The following is a 27,878-nucleotide window of genomic DNA, read 5'->3' on the forward strand; positions in this document are numbered from 1 at the left end:
TTGACTTCACCTTTAATCCTTCACTTCCCAACACTGGTTTTGCTCGCAGCTTAAAGGGATATCCACATTTTCTACTGTTAGTATTTGTTCGTACTAAATCTTTCTTCCTAGCCCTATATTTTTCATTCCTTTCACAACCAATTAAAAAAATGAGTTCATTCCTCTAATTTCAGTATATGTGTCTGATCTTATAATCATCGCCACAAAACCAATATCATACGCAACAAAGCGAGCCTAATGCAAAACATCATCACAGGTAGCAAACACCTAAAAGGGATAATACATGTTTAGTCTTCAAGGGACATTCATTTAGTTTAACAAAAAAATAAAATCATAGTAATACTTGAGAAATATCGAAGGCATCAGAACAACCAATATGTTCATGCACACCGGGTTCCTCTCTCCATTTTCTTCATTCATATCAACTTCTTCAGACATTATGTTGTTATACATTCACTGATCTTCGTTCATCTTAACAAACCATTTAAAAAAATTCAATGACAAACAAATGATCTCTAATGAAATCATACATACACTATCACACAAATTTAATTTTTTTTACTACATTTAATAATATAATACATTAAAATTGATAACCATATATATATATATATATATATATATATATATATATATATATATATATATATATATTAAAATTTAGACTTGCATAAACGAATATATAACACAATATAATTATTGTTTTTCTTCCATAAAGTAGTTAACTTAATAATATTTACACAAATATTATAAATGTTTAAATACTCATCCCGTACTAGCTACCAAACAATATATCAACTCTTTTGAGGACTTACCTTTTAGTCTATGCTTAAAAAAAATATACATAAATAATTACCTACAAATTAGTTATAAATATCAACTCTTTTTATTACAAATTATGTTGCGATAAATTACTTACGAATTACTTACTAATATTTTTATTGTTAATTGTAATTCATAAAATTATAAGAACTAAAAAAATCACTTTTAAAATAAAATATAACTATGAATTATTTAAAAATAATTACTACTTTCAAACTATAAAAACTAAAAATTACAAATTATGAAACTATACATATTTAAACATATTATAAATAATAAAACTAATTATATTAAAAAAGAATAAAAATAAATTTCAAAATATTTTTTTACGAATTGACAATCCGTGAGTGAGTTTTATACGGATTGTTAATCCGTAAGTTATACGGATTACGGATGGTCAATCCGTATGTTTTATATGGATTACAAATCCGTATAAAGTTAAATCGAAGTTGCATAAAAAATTAAACATACCTCCGCCATTAACCATCACACCAACCATCACCACAACCATCATTTGCCAACGAATCACCGAAACCAATGCACTTCAACCAAAACGGATACAAGAATGAACAAGCACCTCTCACAAGAATAAAAACAAATAACAAAATGAATGGTGGGTGAAGAAGGAAAAGGAAGAAGAAGTTAGCAAAGATAGTCTCCGAATTTAGAAAAATTGCTATAGGAGAACAACATATATACTAGGTGCACAAAGCAATTCCCACCCACAGAATATGCTTAAGAATATCGTGACAAGTGACAATTCACTAAATTGATATCACTAAGGGCAAATTATATTCACACTAATTCTTTTCATGATTTCTTTTGATTTATATAATTGTCTGTGAAATTAAGGGAGATTTAAATTGAAGGAAAAGATAAATGGTATTATGTTTACATCTAAATTAAGAGAATTTTGTGTAAGTAAAAAAGGAAGATTAATGAATGAAATTTTGTTAAACTTGAGGGAGTATGAGTGTCTAATTTACCCCATCACCAATATTATGTTGGATTCATTGTTATGGGAACATTTTTTGGGTACTTTACATATCTTGGGTCTCATTACCAAGAACTTGTCTCTCCGTGGGGCCAATGAAACTCACCTTTATACTTGTGTTGTTGTTTCTTCAATTAACCGTTTCTCAGGAAAATTCAATATAGCAATATGGGATTTTGAACGAAATTGCTGTGAATGAATTAAATCTTGTCAAAATAAAAATAGACTTATAGCTACCAGCTGAAGATCCCTTACAACAACGTAAAACTGTTTCGAGTCACAGGACGTGATCTCTAATGCATGGACATAGCAGGCATAACACGTGCATGTGGATAATTCTGCTTGCATCATGATACCAGAAATGGTAACAATGTACATGCACTGAACCCAAAAAGGATTGTTACTGAAATTATCACCATTTCTTTACATCTATTTAAGATTATAATAACATATATAAATAAAAAAATATATAGTTAATATTTACATTTAAAAAAATATTTTAACTTCTCCTGGATTATGCCCTTTACTATTATTCTTCTCAGATTGTAGTAAAGGTATAGCTTAATTTTGATATGTAAAACACTAGTCAAATGACGCATTATTATTCTTACATTTCACGTAAATAATGCATGTACTAATAGTGTAAAGAGCATACAATTAATAAATAGATTAATGGCGTTCCATAAAAAAAAGAAATTAATGGCGTTGCATTATTTATTTACGTGTGTGTTAAAAACACATTATTTATGTTTTTTGTTTTATCAGCACACATTATTTATGTTAAATGTAAGAATAAATAAAGCATGTAATATAATGATAGTGTAAAGGATATTTAATTATACTATCAATGACAAGCTATCATCTGTCATAACATTATTCATTTTTATAATAAGTATCTTTAAAATTATATCAGCAATTATTTTTAATCGATTAACAATGTAAATTTTTTTACATTAACAATGCATGCATGGAAATTCAACTCTAACGGTGAAGAGTAAAATAAAAAAAATTAAAGAAGGATTATTCTAAAAATATTAGAAACTAAAAAAATATTTAAAGTCTAGAATAATTATAATGTTAATATTTTAATTATATTCAATAATGACATGCGTATATATAAAAAAATCATTTTAAATTTATGTATAAAAATAAAAATAAATAAAAAGTTAAATAGTTGAATTATTTAGTCGATATTTATGCGTAAATAATAATGTTAGTTTATTATAATTATATAAGTTCTTTTTTTATAGTTTTGCAATAAAATGTTTGATAGAGTAGAAAACTCTTGTAGCAACAAATTAAATGTGTACTTCATGTATCAAATGATAATGCATCTTGTGGCTAAGGTCTGAGTGCATCTTAACATTATCTTCTTGTTCAGTCTTTGTTTTGTTTTTAATCAAACTCAAATTTATAAATGTTATTGTCGGCTGTAGCTCACAAATATTATGTTAGTAGTATTATTGATTATTGATTTAAATTTACAGTTAATGTTATTAAATCAAGATTAAAAATGTGAATACTTTTTTCTCTCAGTAAATTGTGAATACTTTTAGGGGTGTATTGGATTAAGATTTCAAAGGATTTTAAAAGACTTTTTTATGATTAAAAAGTCTTGTGGTATTCAATCAAGACTTTTATAAAATATAAACAAATTTTGTGGTATTCAATTAAGACAATAAAATTTTTTTTTTCAGGGCAACAAAATCTGTTGGTATTCAATTGAGATTTTTTACCACTTTTAAAATGTCTTTTGGTATTCAAAAGTAAATAGATTTTAATGGATTCTTTTGTGGAATGGATTTTGAGAGACTTTTTAGTTAGAAATACACATAAAATACTCCTCCAACAATCTCACCCAAACCCTTGAGACTTTTCATAATCTTCCAAAGACTTTTTCTTCTCCTGCCGAACAAGACACAAACCACTACCAGGTTCATTCTCTTACAACTTTTCAATCAATTTTACCTATTTTTTAATGGCAATCGATAGTCAATATTGTTCATATTGACTACCAGGTGCTGTATATGCTTCAAGATTTCGTATTCATATTGTTTTCAACGTCCAGGCAATGAATATGCATCAAAAGAATGGCAATTGATATGCATCAAGATTTCATATTGCTTTTTTTTTAGTACTGTATATGCAAATCAAAATAAAAAACTCTTTTTTTTTCTGTTTCTTCAACTTGTTTTTTTACAACGTCCATTATTATTATTATTATTTTCTTGTGTTATTATTAAAATGTTAATTATTAATGTGTTATTATTATTTTTTTGACAGCGTGTTATTATTATTATTATTGTGTTAATAATTTTTTAATTGTTATTGTGTTATTATTATTGTTATTTTGTTAATAGTTTTTTTTTAAATGATTTTATGATATATGAGTATTATTTTTATGGAAAATGCTAACATGTGCCCTTAAGACACTTGTTAGTGTATTATGTATAGAAATTTTGTATTGAAAGTTGTGCAATTTATTTTTTTAAAAGTAAAAAATTGTTGTTTTTAAGACATAGTTACTATTGGAAGTATCCTTAACATGTGCCCTAAGTGTGCATGTTAGCATGACCCTTATTTTATTATTAGGTAGTTTTTTATTGGTTTTTTTATTGAATTGTATATTATTCGGGATATAGTCACTATACTTTTGACAATAAGGAAACAATAACTATTTTTGTCAAATAACTAGTTTCTTATATATATATTAGCGATCAAATGGGGGATTCACAAGAAAATAACAAAGGAAAGAGTAGAGACAAAGATAATTATGTATCTTGGACTATGGAGGATACCAATGAGTTGTTGCACCTCTTGGTGGATGCTATGAATAGGGGATTGCGTGATGCCAATGGGTCACTTAGCAAACAAAATGTAGAACGAATAATACTTCCTCAACTCAATGCAAAAACTAAATTCCCTAAAACTTATAGTCATTATTTGAGTCGGATGAAGTGGTTTCGAAACCAGTATAACATGATGTCAACCCTTATGCGCAACAACTCTTGCTTTGGATGGGACCCAATTGGAAAAACTTTCACTGCTCATGAGGATGTATGGAAAGATTACTTAAAGGTGAGCTAAGTTCATAATCTTTTAAATATATTAATAGTTATAAATTTAGTAAATTATAATATTTGTAGTATATTAACAATGATTTTTTTTTAATCCCACCCAAGTCACAGCAAACTTCGAGGAAAAAGTATGGTTGATTATGAGTATTTGAAGATCGTTGTTGGGGGTGGAGTTTCTAGCGGGAATAATTCTATATCAGTCGATCCAGATGATACTGATGCAACAACTTTTGAGCCAGAAAATAGAACTGTTGGGATAGAAGAATTTTCATATGATCCTAATAGTGATACATTCATAACACCAAATAACTATGAACCAGCATATCAGCCTCCATCACCAAACCAACCAAGTCCACCATCCCACCCCCCTTTAGATTCAGAGGTTCCCATAGAAAAACAAAATTGTCACAAGCGAAGGAGATCCGAGTATGGAGGGAGTTCAAGCGTTGTTGGGATCAACAATCAAGGCAACGTTCTGGAAAATCTTTCTGTTGGCATTGGGACTATTGCTGTGAATTTTGAAAAAATATCCAACATGATGGAGAAAAGAGAAAAAGATAGAGATAGAGATAGAGAGCTCGAGGGTATTATTTGGGATGTTATAAAAGAAATTCCAAATTTGGATGACATAACGCGTTTCAAGACAGCTGAATTGTTAAATACTAAAGCAAAAAAGGATTTTTTCTTGAAGATGTCACCGGAAGAACGCTCATCTTGGATAAACTTTAAGTTAGGGAATAATTAATATTTTGATAATCTATTATTAACATATTATTTTAAACATCGTGAGTTTGTTGAACTATATCTTTTGGGTCTCTATTTTGGTTGAAGTATTTGGTTTGTTTTTTGGTCGAACTATTATGGTTGTATTTTGGTTGAAATATTTGGTTTGTTTTTTGGTCGAACTATTATGGTTGAAGTATTTAGGTTATATATTTTGTGAAATTGTTGTGGTTAAACTTTAGTTATATTTATTTTATATATGAATTTGTATTAACTTTGATATTAACTTTGATATTGACTTATAACCATGACCATGACATAAAGAACGAAGAAATGGATGGAGATATATATAATGAAGATACAAATGATGAAGATATAGATGACGAGGAAACAAATGAAGAATTTTATGAAGCCACATACACATATGTGATGGCAATTTATGCTTTAATAGATATATTAAATCAGTTTTTGAATATGATGCGTGGTGAACATATTGAACGTCCATTAACTCGACGACAAATTACTAGTCGGGGATATGACTATATACACAAAGCATTAAACGATGATCCTGCAATCTTTCGACAAGTATATAGGATGTATCCTTATGTATTTCGAAAGTTGTGCACGATTATAAGAGAAAAAGCACCTTTGGAGGATACAAGATTTATTTGTGTTGAAGAAATGCTTGCATCATTCCTACAGATTGTCGGCCAGAACACTCGATATTGTGTAATCCGCAATACATTTGGCCGATCACAATTTGCTACAAGTGAAAATTTTCACAAGATTTTGAAAGCTCTGAACTCATTAGCACCTGATTTAATGGTTAGACCAGGCTCAACTGTGCCTGCAAAAATAAGGGAAAGCACAAGGTTTTATCCTTATTTTAAGGTATGTGATCATTATCTAATTATAACAAAATTATAATTATAATTGTGATTATTATAATAATATTTATGATTATTGATACACACACTTTAGGATTGCATTGGAGCTATTGATGGTACACATATTCCCGCATCAGTAAAAGGAAGAGATGTAAGCAGTTATCGTGATCGTCATGAAAATATATCACAAAATGTATTAGCTGCTTGTAACTTTGATTTGGAATTCATGTACGTTCTTAGCGGGTGGGAGGGTTCAGCACATGATTCCAAGGTGTTAAGTGATGCTTTGGCAAGGAAGAATGGACTTAAAGTGCCCCAAGGTAAGTATTATCTGGTGGATTGTGGATTTCCTAATCGACGCAAATTTTTAGCCCCATATCGAGGTGTACGATATCATCTACAAGATTTTGCAGGTCACGGTAATGACCCTGAAAATGAAAAGGAATTATTTAATCTTCGGCATGCATCCTTAAGGAATGTGATTGAGAGGATATTTGGTATTTTTAAATCGCGGTTCACAATTTTTAAGTCAGCACCTCCATTTCTATTTAAAACACAAGCAGAGCTTGTGTTGGCATGTGCAGCACTTCATAATTTTCTTCGCAAAGAATGTCGTTCTGATGAATTTCCAGTGGAACCTACTAACGAGTCTTCATCTTCATCTTCATTGTTACCAAATTACGAAGACAATGATCATGAACCCATTGTTCAAACACAAGAGCAGGAACGAGAAGATGCTAATATATGGAGGACTAATATAGGTTCAGATATGTGGAGAAATGCTAATAATTAGGCGAACATGAAGTGAGAATCACTTTGTTATTATTTTTTTAGGCAATAATGACTTTGTTATTAAAAGGTTTAAAATTTCTATCGTTTTTATTTTCTTTATTCAAACATTATAATTTATTTATCATCTTTTTCATTCACTTTTGTAACTTCCGTTATTTTTTTGTTTAAAATGTATTAATCTTTCAAAATCTTAAAAATCCATAAAGTACTTTGAAATCTTAAAAATCTGTATTAGAAATCCATTAAAATCTTGGGTTAAGAATCCTGATTGTAAAAAGTCTTTTAAAAAAAATCTTTTAAAATCCCACAAAATCAATACAATCCCACATAATCTTTTAAAATCTTCAAGATTGTTTTTGTCAAAATATTCTCTCAAAATCTCAATCCAATACACCCCCTTAAGTTAAAACTGCTTAATGTGGATTAACTATTATGGAGTTCTTTAGTTACATCAAATTGTAATATATATATATATATATATATATATATATATATATATATATATATATATATATATATATATATATATATATATATGATTTATAGTATTTAATATATAATTTAAATTTCGAAACAATTAAAACAACTTAATTATAAGGACTTGAATCGATATAATATCGCAGGATAACTATTTTATTATGTTATAATTAATTGTCGTCGATAAGATAAGATCCTATCTTATTCTTATAATTTAGTGTAATTTTTGTATGAAAGGATATGAGTTAAGAAAAACATGATGTTATAGTCTTTCTATATTTTATAGTAATATTTATATGAAATGATGTACACATCTTATTTAATAATATATAATATAGTATATAATATAATATATTGATATAACATATAAATACAAACATGTGGATAGAAAAAATTGATTATAAAGAAATACTTTATTAAAGATGATAACTCAGATTTTTCTAATCAATCATTAATAAAATTGGTGAATATTCTATATCATGATGACAAAAAACATATATAAATAAATATCAAATAGTAATAAATATAATTATGTAGTAATATATATATATATATATATATATATATATATATATATATATATAAAATAAGATTTGTATTTAATTAACATATTATCTTTTATATATTTTTAAGAACATTGGCATACAAAATAAAAAGTATTATTGATTAAAAAATTAAATAAATATTTAAATATTGTTTTAGAATATGTAAGAATAATATTAAAGATAATGAAATTTATAATTAAATATTATATTATAATAAAATATATATAACATTTTTGGCATTCCTTCTGTTACCTTCTTTACTATTTATTATAAAATCTTCTATGTTAATTTTGTCTTTACAACCTAGAAAACAAAATAATATATATATATATATATATATATATATATATATATATATATATATATATTTAAATTCTAAAAATAATATCGAAAATAATTTCTTTATATAATTTTATAATTTCAAAAGGAATACTGTACGTATAAAAAGTTAAAATTATATATTAGAATTTCATTTTAAAAAATATATTATACAATTTCAATAAAAAGGATAATATTGTCACGTACACAGACATGTATTATCATTCTTGATATTATTTCATCATGAACTAAAAACATAATTAAAATATGATAAGATATATCATCTTAGAGATTATTTAGTACGCATTAGACATCGGATACTATAGGGGTTTATCATACTCTTATGCATCTCTTATGCCTCATCCTATTTTAATTTTTTGTATGAGAATTAATTGGTGGAAGAAAAGTAAAAGAAAAAGAAAAAGAGAAGGGAGTTGAATCACGTGATTCTCTATCAATGATACAAAATCACATCGATTAATTAATGTTCCATGAGTTTCAAAATAATTTAAGATTCATCAAATCATATGAATCATAATCAAAATTATTTAAGATTCATCATTGAATCATAAAATTGAAATCAAGAATCATCAAATTGTAATAATAATTATGTTTACATACAACATATGCTTTATAGTATTCAAACAGTTACATTCGAATATATATCATTGGTAAATAAATTCAAAGCACAACATGGAGGAATGGGCTTATTATACTAGTAAGGGGTATGGGGGGTGCCACCCATGTGCTTTCATACTTTGATGACTGTCATGTTTAGGTGAGAGGCATGCATAGCTTTTATGATAAACCTTGGAAGTTCTTAGCGTGAGTGAGACAAAAAGTACAGTAGTGCAGTGCATATTGTATGCTGTAATTAATGTACATGGATTCAAATTCTAATAGTAAATCTTTGTTCTATGACATCGTGGAAGGAACACTGATGAAGAAACGGTGCTATAAACTGTATAAATAGATGGGTGTGTTTTTTCTGCTCCCACAGATTCGGATATCCCACTTGCAATTCTGTGTGAGTAGCATCCATATGGGGCCATTGAGTTAATGGAATTTTTGCAAATTGTAAATGGAAGCATAGGAACTATCTATCATGGGTTGTCTTCCTTTTCAGGACTTGTTATTTATTTGGTTTGAAATGTGTGGACCAACATATTGGGGACAAATTATTTACTCACACAATTCTGTGTGACTGATATAATAAAGTGTATTGTATCTAGTTCAGTCTGTCAATCAGTACGCATGAGTTGAATTATTGTTAATCTTTTGGTACCGAAATTTGACGTCTCCTTTTGAATAAAAAGAAGTGTACTTGAAAAATGGTTTTCTCTCACGTAAACTAACGTTCAACTCAATAACATGGATTATATTGGGTAAATAGTAAATACCTATTTTGAGAGATGGGTAATTCATATTTAGTTTTTAAATGGGTAAAAAGTGTGATAAATTGATTTTGCTGTTAAATTTAAAAGATTATTTTATTATTAAATTGTAATGTTTAAATATCAATTTGACAATAAATTATATTTTTCAGGATCAATTTGTTATTAAGTTATAAAATTTAGAGATCAATTTGTCATTAAATTATCTGCAAGACTAGTTTATTGTATTTTTTTACACATTCAAAAATTAATTTAAATTTTTATCTTTCAAGAATTGATTTATCATTGTCTCACACTTTCTAGAATTAAAATAAATATTTATCCGCCTATATTTGAATAAAAGTTGGGAACATACTACTGAAAATTTCATTGCACATTCCTAAAGTTTAAGACACAAACTGGAAAAAAATTGTTGATTTGAAAGTGAAATTATTTTAAAAATTATCAAATATATATACCAAATACGTACACACAGACAAGCCTTGTTAGTTGTTTCTAAGTTTCTTCTCTTGAATAGTGTGAACTTCACTTTTGAATGTTCAAAAGGGTAATAGAAACACACTATATAATACCCTTTTATTCACTATCTACTCTTTTTCATTCTTTGCTGTACTTTCGAAATCAACTCGACCACTGATATAAAAAATAAAATTTAGCTTTTAGGGTAATTTGAAAAGGTCTATGGGATTATGTATAGATTTTATCATCACTTGGGAGCCAAAGTCACCTCATCAAGCAACTTCTTCATATCCTTGTGGCCCAAACTGTGGAGTCTTTTGTGTGATTTGTGTGCCCCAGCTACATAATATACGCAGCCATAGGAGATCTACCAGGATCTTATCCCAAAAGGGCACTCCTTCTATTTTAGTTTATGTGATGTGATAAAGTTAATAAGAAATAATTTAACTGTTACTTAATTTGGTTCATTAGAGTTGTTGACAACTGGACTGATTATGTTTTGGTATTATATAAAGCCTATCAATGTACTGTGTAGTGCATGCTTTAACATAATAAATTCAAGGAAAAAATGTTTTTTTTATAGAGAAAAAAATGTTTTTAAGTCTGTATTTTTAAAAATTCTTGGTTTTAGTTTCTATACTTCACTATTGAAAATTTTGGCCTTTAAACTTTAAAAAATTAATGATTTTAGTCTGTCAAGATAGACATTAAATAAAAAATGATGTTAACAATGTCTATCTTAAAAAAACTAAAAATACTTATTTTTAAAATTTTAGAGATTAAAATGTTGATAGTAAAATACATAGACTAAAATTAAGAATTTACAAAAAAATATAGAGAGTAAAAATATGTTTTTCTCTAAATTCAATGATTATATAATCAGTACGTAAAGTTTAAATGTATCTTCAACCTTTATAATATTCTAAAGTTTAGTTTAATTCTTTCTAAAATTTGATTTTGATCTTTACTTTTTAAAATAGCTAGATAAAAAATTTAAATTGAAAGAGACTAAATTTAAATTCTGATATATTTATAAAAAAATTTAAAAAATTATACATTTGCAAAAGTTTTAAAAGATTTGAATCTACATACATCGAAAAAATATATATTATGCACTTGTAAGAGTTATGTGGAAAGAAAGAGGATAGATTCACAGACACTTCTCTTTCAGAAAAGTATACCCTTATTGTGGATAATTAATGGGACAACATGTTCTCAACGATCATTGCAACAATAAATATAATTCACAATGCTTTTTTCCCCAAAGATGATAGAGTTGTTGGCAAAAATACACATATGTAGCCAACAAGTTAGGTATTTCAAGTGGGATTGAACTTATCTCTTTAAGAAAAGTCTTAGTTTGAGTTAAAAAAAAAAATTGAGAGAGAAGATTAATTAAGACTGATCATCCGATAGAGAGTTATTAACGAAGTGACACTAATAATATATTTTGTAAAAAAAATAATACACATACCGATTAGTGATATTTGCAAGTCTTGTTGGAACAATAATTTTTTTTCTCGACAATGTCATTATCATTGAGGAAAATAGGTTTATTTCAACCACAACTACTGTGAGAACAACAACTATTTACCAGCAACATTGGCAAATGCATATATATATTTGTCCGCCACATATTATGTCATTCGGAACTAGCGAACGTTATCAAAGCCTATCCCAACAACTTGATTAATTTGTTGCTGGATAAATGTAAGTGTGTTTGCTAACATTTTCAATAACTGTTGAGAAAATATACATGTGTGTATATATTTATTGTTAAAATCCTCTAAATGACCGAGTTAATTTTTATGGGCACACACACACACCGTTGGAAATGTTGGAAAAATTCAATATTTAATTTTGTCCCATCCACTTTTATTTTTATATATATATATATATATATATATATATATATATATATATATATATATATATATATATATATATATATATATATTGACCACTCTATATTTGTCGTTACTTGTTAAGATTAACAAATATACAATAACGACAAAGTATAATGTACGTTTTATCCTAATTAACTTTGCTCTATAATGGTAAACACAATATTATGTCAATAGATAGATTTCAAGTTTCATGGTTAAGGTATATCATTTACTTTTTATATTGATTAATTTATAATATTTTTTTAAAAAATAAATTTATTATTTTATTTTGCAATTAAATTTTAAATTATTACATGTAATATTATTTAATAAGGTTAGGAATTGTCAACACCCAATTTGAGGCTTTTTCAGAAGAAGAAAAAAACCCAATTTGAGGTTTTCAACACTCTTCAATTTAATTTCATTTTGTCTAAATTTTATTCACATATTCAAATGTTAAAAAATTAAATAAAAAATTTAAAATTTATTGTTCCAATTCAAATCTAATAAGATTTTTTAAAAAAAATATATAATTTGTTGTTGTAATTCAGATATTAGTAGATAGGGTAAAAAAATGTATGTTAGTTAGGCTCATCCGAAGCATTTTAATTATGAAATATGAGGTTTAGTTAAATATGATAGAGTGTGTGTACTAAACAATATATTTAGAAACAGGAAACTTATAGTTATATCGAATAAAATGAGACATTGAGAACTTTCAAACTCAAATAGTCGAAAAGGACTTTACTTACAAAAGATAAAAAGAGATTTTTATTTTATTTTTAAATGGGGATATAATTGAAGAAACAGTTGAAAAAATATATATAAAAAGATTAATATGGGAAAATAAACAATAAGGTATGTGCCAACAACTAAATGAAAAATAATAGAAAGTGAAAAATTATGAGTGCTTTCACACGGTGTAAATAACGAACGAAAGCACAACGCAAGATTAAAGTTATGTTCATGTTTGTTAATATTACAGTTAAAAAGGATGAGCATTATGATAAGTTATATATAAAATACGCTCATAGTATGATATTTGTCATTTTAATTTTGTTTTTGCTTTGTTTCTTGGTATCAACATTTTAGGATACAATTGCATTGTTCTGGTAATAGGATGTGTTCTTGAAAAGACATTTGGGACACAATTATGTATCGATTTAAAGTTGAGTTGATTTGTAATACAAGGAATCATGTTGATTAACCAATTATTATGATCCAATTATTTCAATTCAGTTAAAGATGATAGCTTATTTCAATATTAATTTACATTTATGATTCAATGTTGAATCTTTAAATCCTCACATGATATAAGTTAAAGATTGTCATATTATTTAAATAATGTATTAGATATTAGTGACTCATGTAGTTAAAGGATGGTTCCATGTGATTGTTCATAGTTGTTAGAAATAATTGTAATATAAATAAAGGCGGGTGTTGGTTGTTTAAGGAAATTAGGAATAAATTTTAAAAAAAAATTCCTCTCATCTTTTTCTAAAATGGGTGCACTATTATATATCATATTTTTACTTTTTGAGACAACTGTATATAAAGAATAGGGTAATAACATTTATCCATCTTATTATCTTACACTTCTCTTTCGTCCTATTTTTTATTATTTCTTTCTACTTTTTCCATCAAATTACATTTCATATTTATCATTTTCTCTTTCTACTTTTTTCATTTTTTCTCTATCTCTCCCCTCCAACCTTGCCAACCCACCTCAAAATAGGGGGAAGGTTTTCCTAAAGAATATGTGAGAGAATAAGAAAAGACATTCAAAATACTTCTTTTTGACCCAATAGAGTTTCTTATATAACCATCAAAGAAACCACATAGAAGACAGAGAATGGAGAAAAGCACATTAAAGAAATTATGGAAGAAGAAAAAGAATAAAAATATATGAATTTTGGATTTAGATAAAGTTCTTGAACCTCTCATCATTTAAACACGATAATTATATATTAATGATCTCTTAAGAAAATCTCCTCTTATAATTTCATTATTAGATGTGATAGAGAATAGTATAAAATTCTAACTCGCAAGTTGCAGCACATAGGAAAAAGAATAGAATATATTGCCTAAGGTTAACTGTGTGTTACCCTAAAAAAAATGTTAAACGTTTGGATGAAGAAGTGTGTTTATTTAGATTAAAGTTTGCATACTTTAAGTTTGAGTGAATAAACTCATTTGGCAAAAGTAATCTTTCATTTTAAATTGATTTTCAAGATAAAATTGAGACAAAACTAAATTTGCATGCAGATCCAATTGAAAATTTAATAAGATTTTAATTTATTTTTAAAATTTACTTTTTAAACATACTTTAGAAGACTAACTCATGATTGAAATATTGATATAAGATTATATTATATATAAAATTTTATATATGGGAATGAACTATTTGTTTAATAAAAGAATTTGTATTTAATTTTATTATGTTTAAGATATCTTGTGTCAATGACAATCATATTCTTTAAACAAATAAGATTAATTTATGATTCAATCAGTTGTTAAGATTAATCTTTCACACAGAAAAAAAATAAAAAAGACTTTTAAGTGAAAACCAAACATATCCTTGTGAACCTAAATATCGAAATGCTGACATCATAAAAAAAATATGGAAATACTAAAGTCCAAAATCATACGACATGCCATCAATGAAAGAAAATCATATGACAGATAGATGAATTGATTGCTTGATTTGTATGTTAAGTCTAAGCTATGATAATTTTATTGATGGATCATAGAAGTAACGCAATGAAAGTACGGTAGTAGAAGTTTGACATGATTATAGTGTCTCTTAGTACGGAGTAGATGACGAACTTGACATGACACACTGTGCTTACCAAATTATGCTCTGAGATCTTATGTCTCGTAAACAGTCTAAGGAGCAAATTTTGGATTTTTTTTGGAAAAGAAATAAAAAAGTGATACACAGAAATAGAAGAAAGAAAATAATAAATGTAATAAATAATTTTATAGGAAAATAAGAGATATAAAAGCTAGGTGAAAAAAAAATGAAAGAAAAATTAGATATATATTTATAATAAAAAAATTACACATACAATTTTATAATTAAGAAAAAGATAACTAATAAAATATAAAGTGAATGATGAAGAAAGAAAAATAAAGAAATATCATTAAAAAAAAAAAAGAACAGGTTTAAATAAGGTCCTTGTGGGCTCGTGGCATCTTTTTTAAGCCATTGAAAGCCATAAAATTTGTCTTTTGGTACGTAATAGTTGACAGAGCTGAACGTGACATTAAACTTGCCAAATTATACATGGAAAATGTTATATATCTCTCAATTTTAAGATGAATAGGCGTACTTTTAATTTAATTATTAATAGTTTCTTTAAAAATATTTGAACTTAACTTAAAAACAAAAATAAAAAAATGGATGGTGTAATAAATATTATTAATTATTATTTTTTATTAATTTTTTTCTCTTTAATCTAAGTTTTTAATACGTGCATTAATGAAAAAGATAGATTAAAAGAAAAAAATTAATAAAAAATTTCAAAAATATTTTTGCTAAAGTTTTTTTAAAATGTTTTTATTAAAAAATAATTCTTGAAAATATTTTCATTTAATATAATTATTCTATTTTATATTTAGATAAACAGGAAATTTTACCAAATTTTTTAATAACAAATTAAATACAAATATTTTAAAATATATAAACATTCAATAACTTAAAAGAAAAGCATAAGGCAATTGCCTAATTGGACTCAGCCACGACCCTGCAATTATATATACACTGAAAATTCATGTTTCTTGAACACAGTTTAGATAATTTTTTTAATAGGTTTAGATCAAGCACCGTGGTATATTTCATTATTTTTTAAGACAAGTAGCCATTGAAAGCCATAAAGGAATCTCATAGGATTTTTTTTTTCATTTTTGAGCAATATAAAATTAGAAATATCAGTTTCTAACAATTAGTATATAATTTGAAAAAATATTTTTGGAAAACATATCTTTTAAGAAGTTTTTTGCTTGTTTCCTGTAATGTTGTTTCTATGAGTAGAAGTGACAATTTAATTTTTTGAGTTGTTTATGTTAAAAAATTTCAAATCCTCATTAATGCACTCAATATATTTATCTAATGTTTTAAATATAATTTTGTTATTTATGAAAAAATAATTAAATTTAAGAATGAAAATACTAATATTCTTATAATACTTATCATAATTTTATAATAAAAATACTTCATAAAATATATAGTTTTCATTTTTAATATATTTTTAATTATGTTAAATTAATCAAGTAATTAATTAAAAAAGATTTAAGATATTATTGTAGTTGCATCATTCAAGAAACAATTTAGTAGAGACAAAAAAAAAAGAGAGTCCAAAATAGAGCAAATGAAAAATTTGGTGAAGCCAAAATAAAATAAAAATATTAATAATCACATTAATATATTTTAAAATTAAAAAATTAACAAAAAAGTTTATCTTAACCTGTAATTTGATTAAATTAATTTTTAAATTTATCTTATTTTATGTACAAGAAAATGTTATAATAAATTATTTATAATGTTAGTTTTTTGTGGCAAAAAAATTTATATAAACAATTTACTTAAGGAAAAATAAAATTATTTATATAAATAATTTAGATTGAAATAGTAACAATAAAATTTACATAAGGGAAAATTTAAACAATTTACATAAGGAAAATACAGAAGAAATTGAAAAAATATATTACATAAATTTAATAATTGAATTATTATATTATTTAAATTAAATATTTTAAATGGTTGGTTATAACCATTTTGAATCCACTTGTCATTTGTGCACTCTATTTTCATAACTTTTTTTTTCGTGTGTGTGCATGCAAAGAGTAAGTTAGATAATTCAAATGGATTATTAAAATTAAAATAATTTTGACCATTCAATTGTATGTTTAAGATCAACTATTCTCACCTCTTTTTCTGCTTAGGGGCAAGGTTGACAGCACATAATTTTTTATTTGCAAGTTTGCTTAAATGGTCTCTTAAGGAACTTAGAATATTTTTCTTAAAACTTTAAACAGACTAAATAATTTGGTCCAAATACGTGGAACTTGCGATATTTGCAGAATGCCATGTTTTGAAGTGAGGAAGCTATCATATATCTGGGTTGTTTAATTTGGAGTAATTTGGAGGAGACAATTTGAATGGGCATGAGTATTGGTTGCATATCTCACTTTGGTTGTGTTCATCCTGAAGATATTGGTATTCTAAATATGCATGCTACAAATGATTCTATGTGTGGGTCACTTTCCTCTATATATAGGTGAATCTTAGTTCCTAATACTCATATAGCATTTTTTAGTTGTCGGTACATGTCTTGTTGGGTCTACTTTAATAGCATTGTTATACTTATCGATCATGTGAAATTACATTAGACATGAAATTAATTTGAATCAAGTTGGTAAAATTATTTTGGGTAACAAAATTCTATCTGAAATTTTAATAGAAATGACAACTTAAAAGTTGCTAATTAAGTTACAACAACCTCTACCAATTAATCTATTCAGAAATAAAAAAAAAATATCTACCAATTAATCTACATGTTCAGCAAATATGGTTTTTTAGGATAAATTTAGAACCATGATTTTTTTAAATCATATTCTCTTATACCTTTTATATTTATTTCATTGCGGTGTTTATGGATCGAATTATATTAGATTTGATTAAATCCATTACTCAAATTGATGAAAATTTCACAAGTTAAGTTGGATCGGGATGGATCAGGTCTCTGTAATTTTTTTACATGCCTGATCCAAATCAATCTGATCATAAATGGTTTGTATCAGGTTTATATGTATATATATATATATATATATATATAAAATCTATTTAGAATAATAATTTAATTTTTACCTAAAGCTTTGTAAGTATATAATAACTAAATACATTCAGAAAAGATCAAATTGTGACAAATTTGACTAAAATTAACGATTTTAAAGATAATATGATATTTTTATTTTAGTTAGAAATAAGTATTGTATTTGTATAGAAAACATAAACAAAATCAAGACAAGAATTAAAACAACTTAAAAAAGAAAAAAAAAATCCATGGGTGATTTAATTTAATAATTTAATAAAATATGGGACATAAAACTTAATGTGTTTTTTGTTTAATAAATTTATAAAATAATAATTTTAACTTTATGATTGTTTCTTAATTAAGTTGAATCAGATTCCACCCAAACACTAAAAAAAACCAATCGAGTATAATTGAGTTGGTTTGGACCCCTCCATTTCATAGTCATTGATTAAAATACTTTTATCTTCAAAAATAACAATGGATGAATAATTGATGAATAAGATTTGTTTTTCTTGTGTTAGATATCCCGAGTTTTCCAACCCACTGGATTAGAGATTAATTTCAATCGCAATGTGGTTGTTGCTGACCAATGAATTTTTACACATAGAGAGAAAGGTTATCTCATTAAATAGATCGTTTCCACACGTGAACATAGTATGAACTTATACCACTCTATTAATTTTTTGAGTTTGATGATTAGTATTTAAAGTGTGAAATGAACACATGCAAAAAAAAAAAAAAGTAGATTGTAAAAATATATAAAGGTTTGCTAGCAACACTTTCTTTGACACTCGTTTTGTGGTACTCTCTTAGTGATTGGTTGAAATTTATTAAAAATTATCAATTTTTGTGGGTCTTATTATTAACTAAGGAGAAAGAATTATTAAATGATATGTAAGACTTACTAAAATGGATGATTTCTATAAAATTCAACAAATCACATGAAGAATGTTTAAAAGAGAGTGTCGGAGTAGTAATGAATAATTGTTTAAGTGATACTACCTTCGGATTGAATATAAGAAGAAAAAAATAATTTAATGTGGGTTGGACTAAAATATAAATAACTTTTAACTAACCTCATATTTAATATTCGTATCTCCAAAAAATCCCTCATTTCATTAGAATTTTATTTCCAATCACCTCTTTTTTTGTTCTATGCAAATAAATGGTATTTTAGAAAATGAGTTAACTTTTTTTATTGAGACTATCAAAACAAAATAATATTAACTAATTTTCTTGATGAGTGAGTTAGTTTTTTCTTCTTCTTATATTTGAGTCCAAAGGATATGCTTTAAACAAGATTTTGCATTTGAATTTTCTATATGTTTTTTTTTTTTGCTGAAAAAATTAGTTCCACAACACCGTAAATACTTTTGACTGTATGAAAAATTATAAATTACTTTTTTAGGAAAAAATTATATTATATATTATATTATTATATATATTATTGATGCATATATTATTTATTTAAATACTTCTCGTTGGATTTTGTGAAAAATAGGTGTACGGTTTAACTAAAAAATAAGGATAAATAATTATTTGAGTCCCTAAATGTGTAAAATGATGATAATTTAATCCTTCAAAGGACAAAATTTTTAATTTAATCTTTGAATATGTAAAAAAGATGTGACAATTAAGTCTTGTATACAATCTAATGACAAATTAGTCCATAAACTTTACAAATTAATGTTAAGTTGATTCTAAAAAATATAATTTATCATCAAATTGATCTTTGAACATTATAGTTTAATGACTAAATTATCCCACAAATTTAACGTCAAGACGAAATTGTCGCATTTTTTATACATTTAGGACTAAATAAGAATTTTTATTCTTTAAAGAACTAAATTGTCACTGATTTATACAGGCATCAAAGGATAATCAAATTTTTTTTACACTATTTAAATATCTAACTTCTAATAAATAATTATTTAATAAATAAAAGATTCACAAAAATATTTATTATTAATTTTATGTGTAAAACTAGATATAAAATTCACTATTAGAGAAAAAAATAAGCATACATTAACTCAATATTCTATTTTTCTTATTCAATATTTGTCTTTCAATTTTTTTTCTTTTTATTTTTTTCTTCTCAAGCATTTAGGATTGCGAAGTTTGTCCCCCTAAATCCATCCCTGCACACACCCTGTTCAACTAAGATAGAATTCTTGATAGTCTGAAAGTGAACCGCACTTAAAGAACTTGATATATGTCAAAGTTTGTTTTTTTTTTTATTTAAAAATATTCATTTATTGCACATTGTAATCTCCAGTGAGTCAATATGATCGATGGTTCTCTCTCCCTTTCTCCATTGATCAAATGAATCTCGGTTAAATATAGAAGCATTTTCAATTCAATATCGTACTATATGATAGAGAAGAGTCTCTCTGTCTCTCTCTCTCTCATTCATTTTCATTCCTATCTCAAAGCATCTGAAAATCATTTTCTTGACATTAGGATATCTGTCCATGTGCTTTGCAACATGGGAATATACATGATAGTCTCAAACATGTTTCTCTTTCTCAATGTCAACATCTATTGGGCCTATGTTGGTGGACAAACCCATAAACTTGCCCTGTGAATGAGTTTGACTTAAAAAAAAAAAAAAGAAATCAGATTATAAGGGAGAGAGAAAGAGAGCTTTGACTTCATTAATAAAACATAAACAAATCTTGTCATTCAATATTCATCATGGTATGAATCAATATTCCTTACAACTAACTAAAAAACAATAAACAGTTACGTTGAAAAAAGAAGCAAATAAGCCTCATCGTCCTTTGTACAAATTAACAGCCAAATCATTTTCAAACAGTGGATTTCCTTAAGGAGAGGGCTATTTTTTTTCCTTTCTAAAGAGAGATTTATATTTAGACCTTAAGAAGAGGGAGGGCATGGAAGAGATTGACAAGGAACAAAGCTTATTGTGGGAGATTGCACACTTATACAATTCATATCCCCACAACTTAACCAACTAGAGAGACTCAAGTGTTCTATTTTCTATTAGGGACTTCTACTATTTTGTAACTTATCTTCATCATCATTAACTCTTTTGTTTTGGATTGATCAGCAAGAAACAAAACAATCCTAAATCCCAAAATGTTTGTCATTATCAAAGTGACGAGTCTCTTAATTAGAAGTGTGATATGCATCTCCTGTGGCGTGCAGCCACTGTTTTCCTCTTCTGTTTGTTTTCCTCTTTCCAATTCTTGGCAATGTCATGAGCCACATTAATTGCATCCAATGATGCACCAGAAAGACCTTTCCTTGTGAACCCTACAGCATAAAGACCACCTTTGCCTCTCCACCCATTTGGAAATGGGTTCCTTGGAGTCCCATCACTGGTAAAAAAATCATTCTCCTGATGCAAAACATAACAATGCATTTTAGTTCAGTGCATTGAGCCAATAATTTAACTTTGAACAAAGTCAAAAACTCATTCCACTAATTGCACATTATTATCTACATTTAAATTATTTGTCCCTAGGAGAGAAACATTATAATATCTAAAAATGTACTAAGCAACCAAGTAGTACGTACCTATTATAGATGCCTATAAATTTGAAGCATTTTCAAAATACATTGATTTTTTTTCCATCAACACACAGACACACACACCTTCCTTGGTCATTAAAGAGGGCATGTAAGAGTACAAAAAAAAACTTGGAGGAAAAACAAAGCACAAGTGGATAGTAGAAGAAAAGAAACACCTGTTGAATACTTATATTAAGAATATTAAAAATGAAGAAAAAACCACCAGCCAAAACTAACAAACTGACATGGTTTTGGTTTTATTGAGAGAGAGAGAACAACTACAGGGTTAAACCCAATCCACTTCCATAACTGGCAGCAAGAATCCAATGCAAAAGAAACAATACAAGAAAAAAAGTGTCAATAACTGAATATAAACTATAAAGAAAGACGAACCTTCAACCATGATGGTACATTGCTGTGATACCCAGTTGCAAGAACCACAGAATCAATCTGAAGAACTTGGCCATCAACAAGTTCAACTTTCCCTGGGAAGAACCTTCTGATTCCAGGAACCACTTTGATTTTGCCAGATCTAATTTTCTCAAGGGCCCCAATGTCCAACACAGGGGTCTTCCCTGCAGTGTGCTTGAGCTCCAAAGGACCCACTGAAGGCCTTTTTAGACCATACTTTTCAACATTCCCCAAAATCAAACGTGCCAGAACCAGCAATATCTTATCAACCATCCATAGAGGAAACCGTTTCATTAACATCACAGCAAGCTCAAAGGTAGATTTCCCAAAAGCTTCTCTTGGCAACACATGAACCTGATCATAAAAAAAAACACAAATATTAGATAAGAAGAGAAAGAAAAATATATTACATATAAAAAGGACAAAGCTTATATGCATGTTTTTGGTGTTGCTTGCTAATCAGAATTAAAATTTCACATCAGTAATCCCGACAATAAAAGTTTCCATTAAATGTCAACATAAATTATTAAAACGAAACTCTAATTCTGACTGAAGAACAGTACCACCAGAAACAGCTATAGAACTGTATCCAAGTTTTGTTTATACAAGAATGCTAATTAAGTAAGATTTTTTAGCTAATACTCACTGAGCTTCTAACCACCATTGATGGGTTAGCATTGTGGTTACAAAGATCCAGTGAGACCTCCATGCCTGAATTTCCACACCCAACAACAAGCACTTTTTGCCCACCATATCCCTCCCCAGATTTATAGTCACAAGCATGCATAACATGGCCACCAAACTCTCCCAACCCTTCAAACTCAGGCACCACTTTCTCCGAGTTTTCGCCGGTGGCGACGACAAGCCACCTGCAAATGTACTCAACTTCACACTCAACAGCACCACAACAACCTGAAGAGGCTTCTCCTAACTTCTTGATCTTCCTGATGGTTTTGACCCTCCAGAGGCCAAAGGTCTCATCATACTTTGCAGACTGCACTGTTTCATTGAACTGTGGGGAAATGTTGAAGTGCTTTGCATAGCTTTCAAGGTAGCTTATGAACTGAAACTTTGTGGGGTATTCAGGGAAGTCCTCAGGGAAAGGGAAGTTTGGTAATTGACAAAACTGTTTTGGGAGATGAAGCTTTAAGCGATCGTAGGTGCGGTTTTGCCAAAGAGAGGCAATGCAGTTTGCTCTCTCGAGGATTAAGAATGGAACACCTTGCTCTTTGAGGCATGCTGCCACTGCAAGACCTGAAGGGCCAGCACCTACTATAACGGGTCCGTTCACCCATATGCAACGCCTTTTGAACAGGTCCTCTGGGTCGAAGGTTTGAACCATTGGTGGCATGTTCAGACATATGTCATGCATTTTTTCCTCTTTTCTTGGTTTCTGGTGATGACAAAGTTTGGTGTTATGTTAAGTGGTTTGAGAAGGTGAAAGAGGGTGAGGAATTATATTGACTTTTGTTGAATGATGGAGAGAGATTAGAGAGATTTAGTTGAGTTGAGGAGTGGAGAGGGTGAGGGAACTATGAAGGGTATAAATAGTGAAGAGATGGGGGTGTTCAGGAGGAGCATGTGATGTCATTCGAAAATAACACTTTAGGAGATGTGTGTAGATATCTAATCATTGAGGAAACGAGATTAGACTGATGAATACCATAAAAAAAAAATACATGTATAATACTATGGGTACGTTTCATTTGTTAAAAATATGATGTTATACTGGACAAAAAGAAAGAGCAAAGAACATATAAATTATAAGAATATTTTTTTATTTTATACATCATTCGATCGTTTCAACGAATAATAAACAATATAAAATTTATTATAATACAGAATATTAATTATTTTAATGTAATTTATATTAAACTTAATGTGTTTACCGCATAAAAAGAGGAAGAAATATTAGAATAAAAAATAAAATGTTTTCTTTTTAAAAGGATTTCGTTTGTTAGTTATTACTTTTTGGTTATTAAAGGAAAAAATATGAATATATATATATATATATATATATATATATATATATATATATGTGTGTGTGTGTGTGTATTTTTTTAATATTTTTTATATGATACAAAAGTTGTCTCGTGATTTTAATTAACAAAAAATAAGAGATTTTATTCTAATTTTCATCTGCTTGATTTATGTTGTCATTTATCATTTTTTCACATCAAATATAAAACAAAAATATTTTTCCTATTCAGTGTCATAATTTTTAATAAATCAAATGAATTTATGTACTTATAATTTAAATATGTGCGTGTGGCACGGATTTGATAAATAAAATTATTTTTTTTAAATGTGTGCATACAATTGAAATTTAATTTTACAAAATATGATATATGATATAAAATTATATTAAAATTTATTTTGTAAGTTATTTTCACTAAATTAGTTTGTATTATTTTGTTAATCACCCAAATGAGGATTCTTTGCTCACAAATAATATATTCATTTGTGCGTTTATCATAAAAAAATATTCCATGTGTTACACACACACATATATATATTTCAAAACTTGTGACTTTTCGTTATAAACATATATTATAATATACTTTTCGTTAATAATAAAATGTATTATTTTAATTATAAATTATTATTTGTGGGCAATAAAAAGCATTATTGTAAAAATCCCATCCCGTATCTTTGAATTTATTAATTAAATGTAAGTAGACATAAATTCCTACGAAACTAAATTTATCCATTAGTTTTAAGAAATACATATTAGTTACTCTTTTTTTTAAAGAAATTTATATTAGTTACTTTTTTTTAAAAGATATATATTAGTTACTTAAAAAAAATACGTAGCTTTATTTATGGATTGTTTAAAATATAATTACGTATTTGTAAAATCATTTATAAACACATACTATAATATACTTTTCGTTAATAATAAAATGTATTATTTTTATAATTATGAAATCATTGTTTTTAATTATTATTGCTCATAAAATATAATTTAAAGTACATTAATTTAAAAAATAGACTTATGTGTGTTTATATATTTCTTTATAAGTAAAGTAAAACATTATAAATCATTAAAAATAGTATGAATATGATCAATTTAATCCTTAATTAATGTTAAATATGGTAACACTTAATGAACGACAATTTTTAATTGTAATTTTTGATCAATGGCTAATCATGATTAAATTAAATCAAGAGTTGTTATTAAATTAAAATTTTGATCAACGGTTATAAAAGTTGCAAGCTTTCTTTACAAATAGTATATAGAAGATAGATGGATTGTGTACGTAAATACTTTATTATGGAATAATTAAAAAGATGGTTTTTGTTTTAGTGGTAAGAGACTACATTAATTTTGTATGAGTAATAAAAAAAATACTTTTAGTTATTTTATACAATTGCATGTTAAAAGTTTAAACTCAAGATTGAACCCAATAAATGTAACTTAGTTAATAATATACATGAAGTTTGTGAGAGATGATCGGTATTTGATCATCACAAAATATACTCTTATAAAAGAGATGATGAGTTTTAAGTATTATTAAACTCTAAATTAAAGATTAATTAGTCTTATAAAAAGAATAAAACTTATAAAAATATCCTGAAATCTTACTAAGAGTCAAAGATTTTAATTATGATGATTAAAAAAGATCATATCATACAAAAGAAACGTGAAGGAATGATAAAGAAGTTTATAAATAACAACTTAGTTTTATTTTACATTTTAAATCAAGAATAGAAAGATATTAGATGAAGGAAAAGACTAAAATATAAGTGTTTTGAGTGTAATGTTTACGAAAAAAAATAACATTTAAATTTTGTCTTTTAAGGAAAATAAAATAAATTTTGTTACATTTCATTATGTTTTAAATAATTTAAACAATAATAATTAACGTTACTTTATGTCATTTCATTCTATCTGTTATGATCAATATAGACGTACACTTAGATGGGGATTCTCAAATGATATGCTTGTGGGCCGCATTCTTTGTTTATTACAACTAATATTGTATTTAATTTATAAGTTATTAATCCTATTCAAAAAAAAAAAAAAATCGGGCGTATGATTAAATTCTTGTACAGTAAATAAATACACCTGCAAGATAAATAAAGCACTTATAATTGAGATATAATAAGCGTTTTATATATAAACGTTTTTCTTTTAAAAAACAGATAGAATTTATTTATTGAAAAATATCAAATAATTTATTAAGTAAAATTAATTTAGACAAACACATTAAAAAATTATAATTTTTTTTATTTGAAAATTCTTATTTTAAAAAAAGTAATTGAAACAAACTAACTCATAAAAGAGAAATTACATTTATTTCTATAATCGTATTAATCTACTATATATTATCGATTATTGGAAGAGAAATTAAACCCATATCTCAACGCAGGGAAAAAGGGTCATAGTTTTTTGGTCAGAATTATATAGTTCCAGCAAATTTAGGCCTAGGTTAGCTGACTGTGAATACGATTCCAATTTACTTGAAAGATTCATTCAATAACAGCTTTCTCTGTCTACGCACATGGTAAAAAAAAACGCAGCCGCTTTCGTGAATTTCTGTTTCAGGTCTCCAAGTTTAAGATGAGTACCTATCACTTCCGTTAAAAATAAAAATAAAAATAGTACCTATATATAACATCAAATAAATAAAGTCTATATATATATATATATATATATATATATATATATATATATATATATATATATATATATATATATATATATATATATATATATAGTTTTTTTTAGAGAAGTCTATATAATATATAATTATATATGGTCTGCTTAATTAGTGCCTTAATTCCTAGGATATTGGTTAAATAATTAAAAAACATAAAATAAATTATGAATAGCATAAATTTTCACCTCCTAATAAAAATATTTATATTGTTTTAATCAATATTTATAAGTATTGGTTAGTATTTGTCATATATAGATACATAAATTTAGCAGTCAGGATATTATCATTTAAATTTTACTTTAACATAATTATATTATGAGTTTAATGATTAGAAAATGACATTATAAAAATATTTTACACAATTATAGAAAGGTATAATTTTTTAGATGATTATTATAAAAGTTAATAAATTTATTATTCATCATAATTTGTGATTAAAATATTATGTAAAACTATTTTATATTGTTAGAGTATAGTCTTTTTTTATTTTATATTATTTGTATAATATTTTAAGTTGAAATATACTTTTAATCTGTGTATTATGTCCACTGGTATATATATTCTCTCCCCGCTAGCATACGGATCCATTGCTATTAGACAAAGAACACCAAATTAAAAGGAACATTCTAGCTATTGTTGCTAATGCTACTAGTAATTAACACATAAGATATCAATTTAATTCATGTCCAAGGTCTACTAGTCAACTTTTAAGATTTTTAACAAGTTAGACTAATATTAATTATTAAAGCAACTGCCAGATGTTTATAGGCTGTGAAAAGTTGGACCAATTAATGGTTGATTTTGAGGCTATTCTTCATAAATTTCATTGTTGAAAGGGATTGTTCATGCTGGCCTTTCTTATTAGTGGGAAGCATCTGGCTATTATATACTCTATGCTATATATAATCTAGCACGTTCGTGTTCAAGTAGTACTATTTTGCCTCGCATTTTTAGTGCTTGAGTGGTCCAACATGTGGTTCAGGGCAGAGAATGAAGAGAAATTTGGAAGCTTCACTTGAAATATATGTTACATAAACATGTACATGATGGTGAACTCACATAATTATCATGTTGTTGAT

The 27,878-nt window shown here is 26.6% G+C and overlaps 2 protein-coding genes across 2 annotated transcripts; one reads left to right on the top strand and one right to left on the bottom strand.

The window, feature by feature from the left end:
* The first annotated feature begins 6,697 nt into the window (after nt 1–6,697).
* LOC100817811 (uncharacterized) lies at nt 6,698–7,432 on the top strand. The gene has a single exon (XM_006588993.4). It carries the CDS (start codon nt 6,730–6,732, stop codon nt 7,294–7,296), a length of 567 nt encoding a protein of 188 aa, XP_006589056.1. The 5' UTR covers nt 6,698–6,729; the 3' UTR covers nt 7,297–7,432.
* Nucleotides 7,433–20,626: 13,194 nt separating this feature from the next.
* LOC100818345 (probable indole-3-pyruvate monooxygenase YUCCA3) lies at nt 20,627–23,648 on the bottom strand. Its single transcript, XM_003535197.5, has 3 exons — nt 22,782–23,648; nt 22,118–22,489; nt 20,627–21,551 (listed from the first exon to the last, which is right to left on the bottom strand). The coding sequence occupies exons 1-3, from the start codon at nt 23,505–23,507 to the stop codon at nt 21,324–21,326; spliced, it is 1,326 nt and encodes a 441-aa protein (XP_003535245.1). The 5' UTR covers nt 23,508–23,648; the 3' UTR covers nt 20,627–21,323.
* Nucleotides 23,649–27,878: the final 4,230 nt, after the last annotated feature.

The sequence above is a fragment of the Glycine max genome, chromosome 10 (assembly GCF_000004515.6).
Source record: "Glycine max cultivar Williams 82 chromosome 10, Glycine_max_v4.0, whole genome shotgun sequence".
Classification (NCBI taxonomy): domain Eukaryota; kingdom Viridiplantae; phylum Streptophyta; class Magnoliopsida; order Fabales; family Fabaceae; genus Glycine; species Glycine max.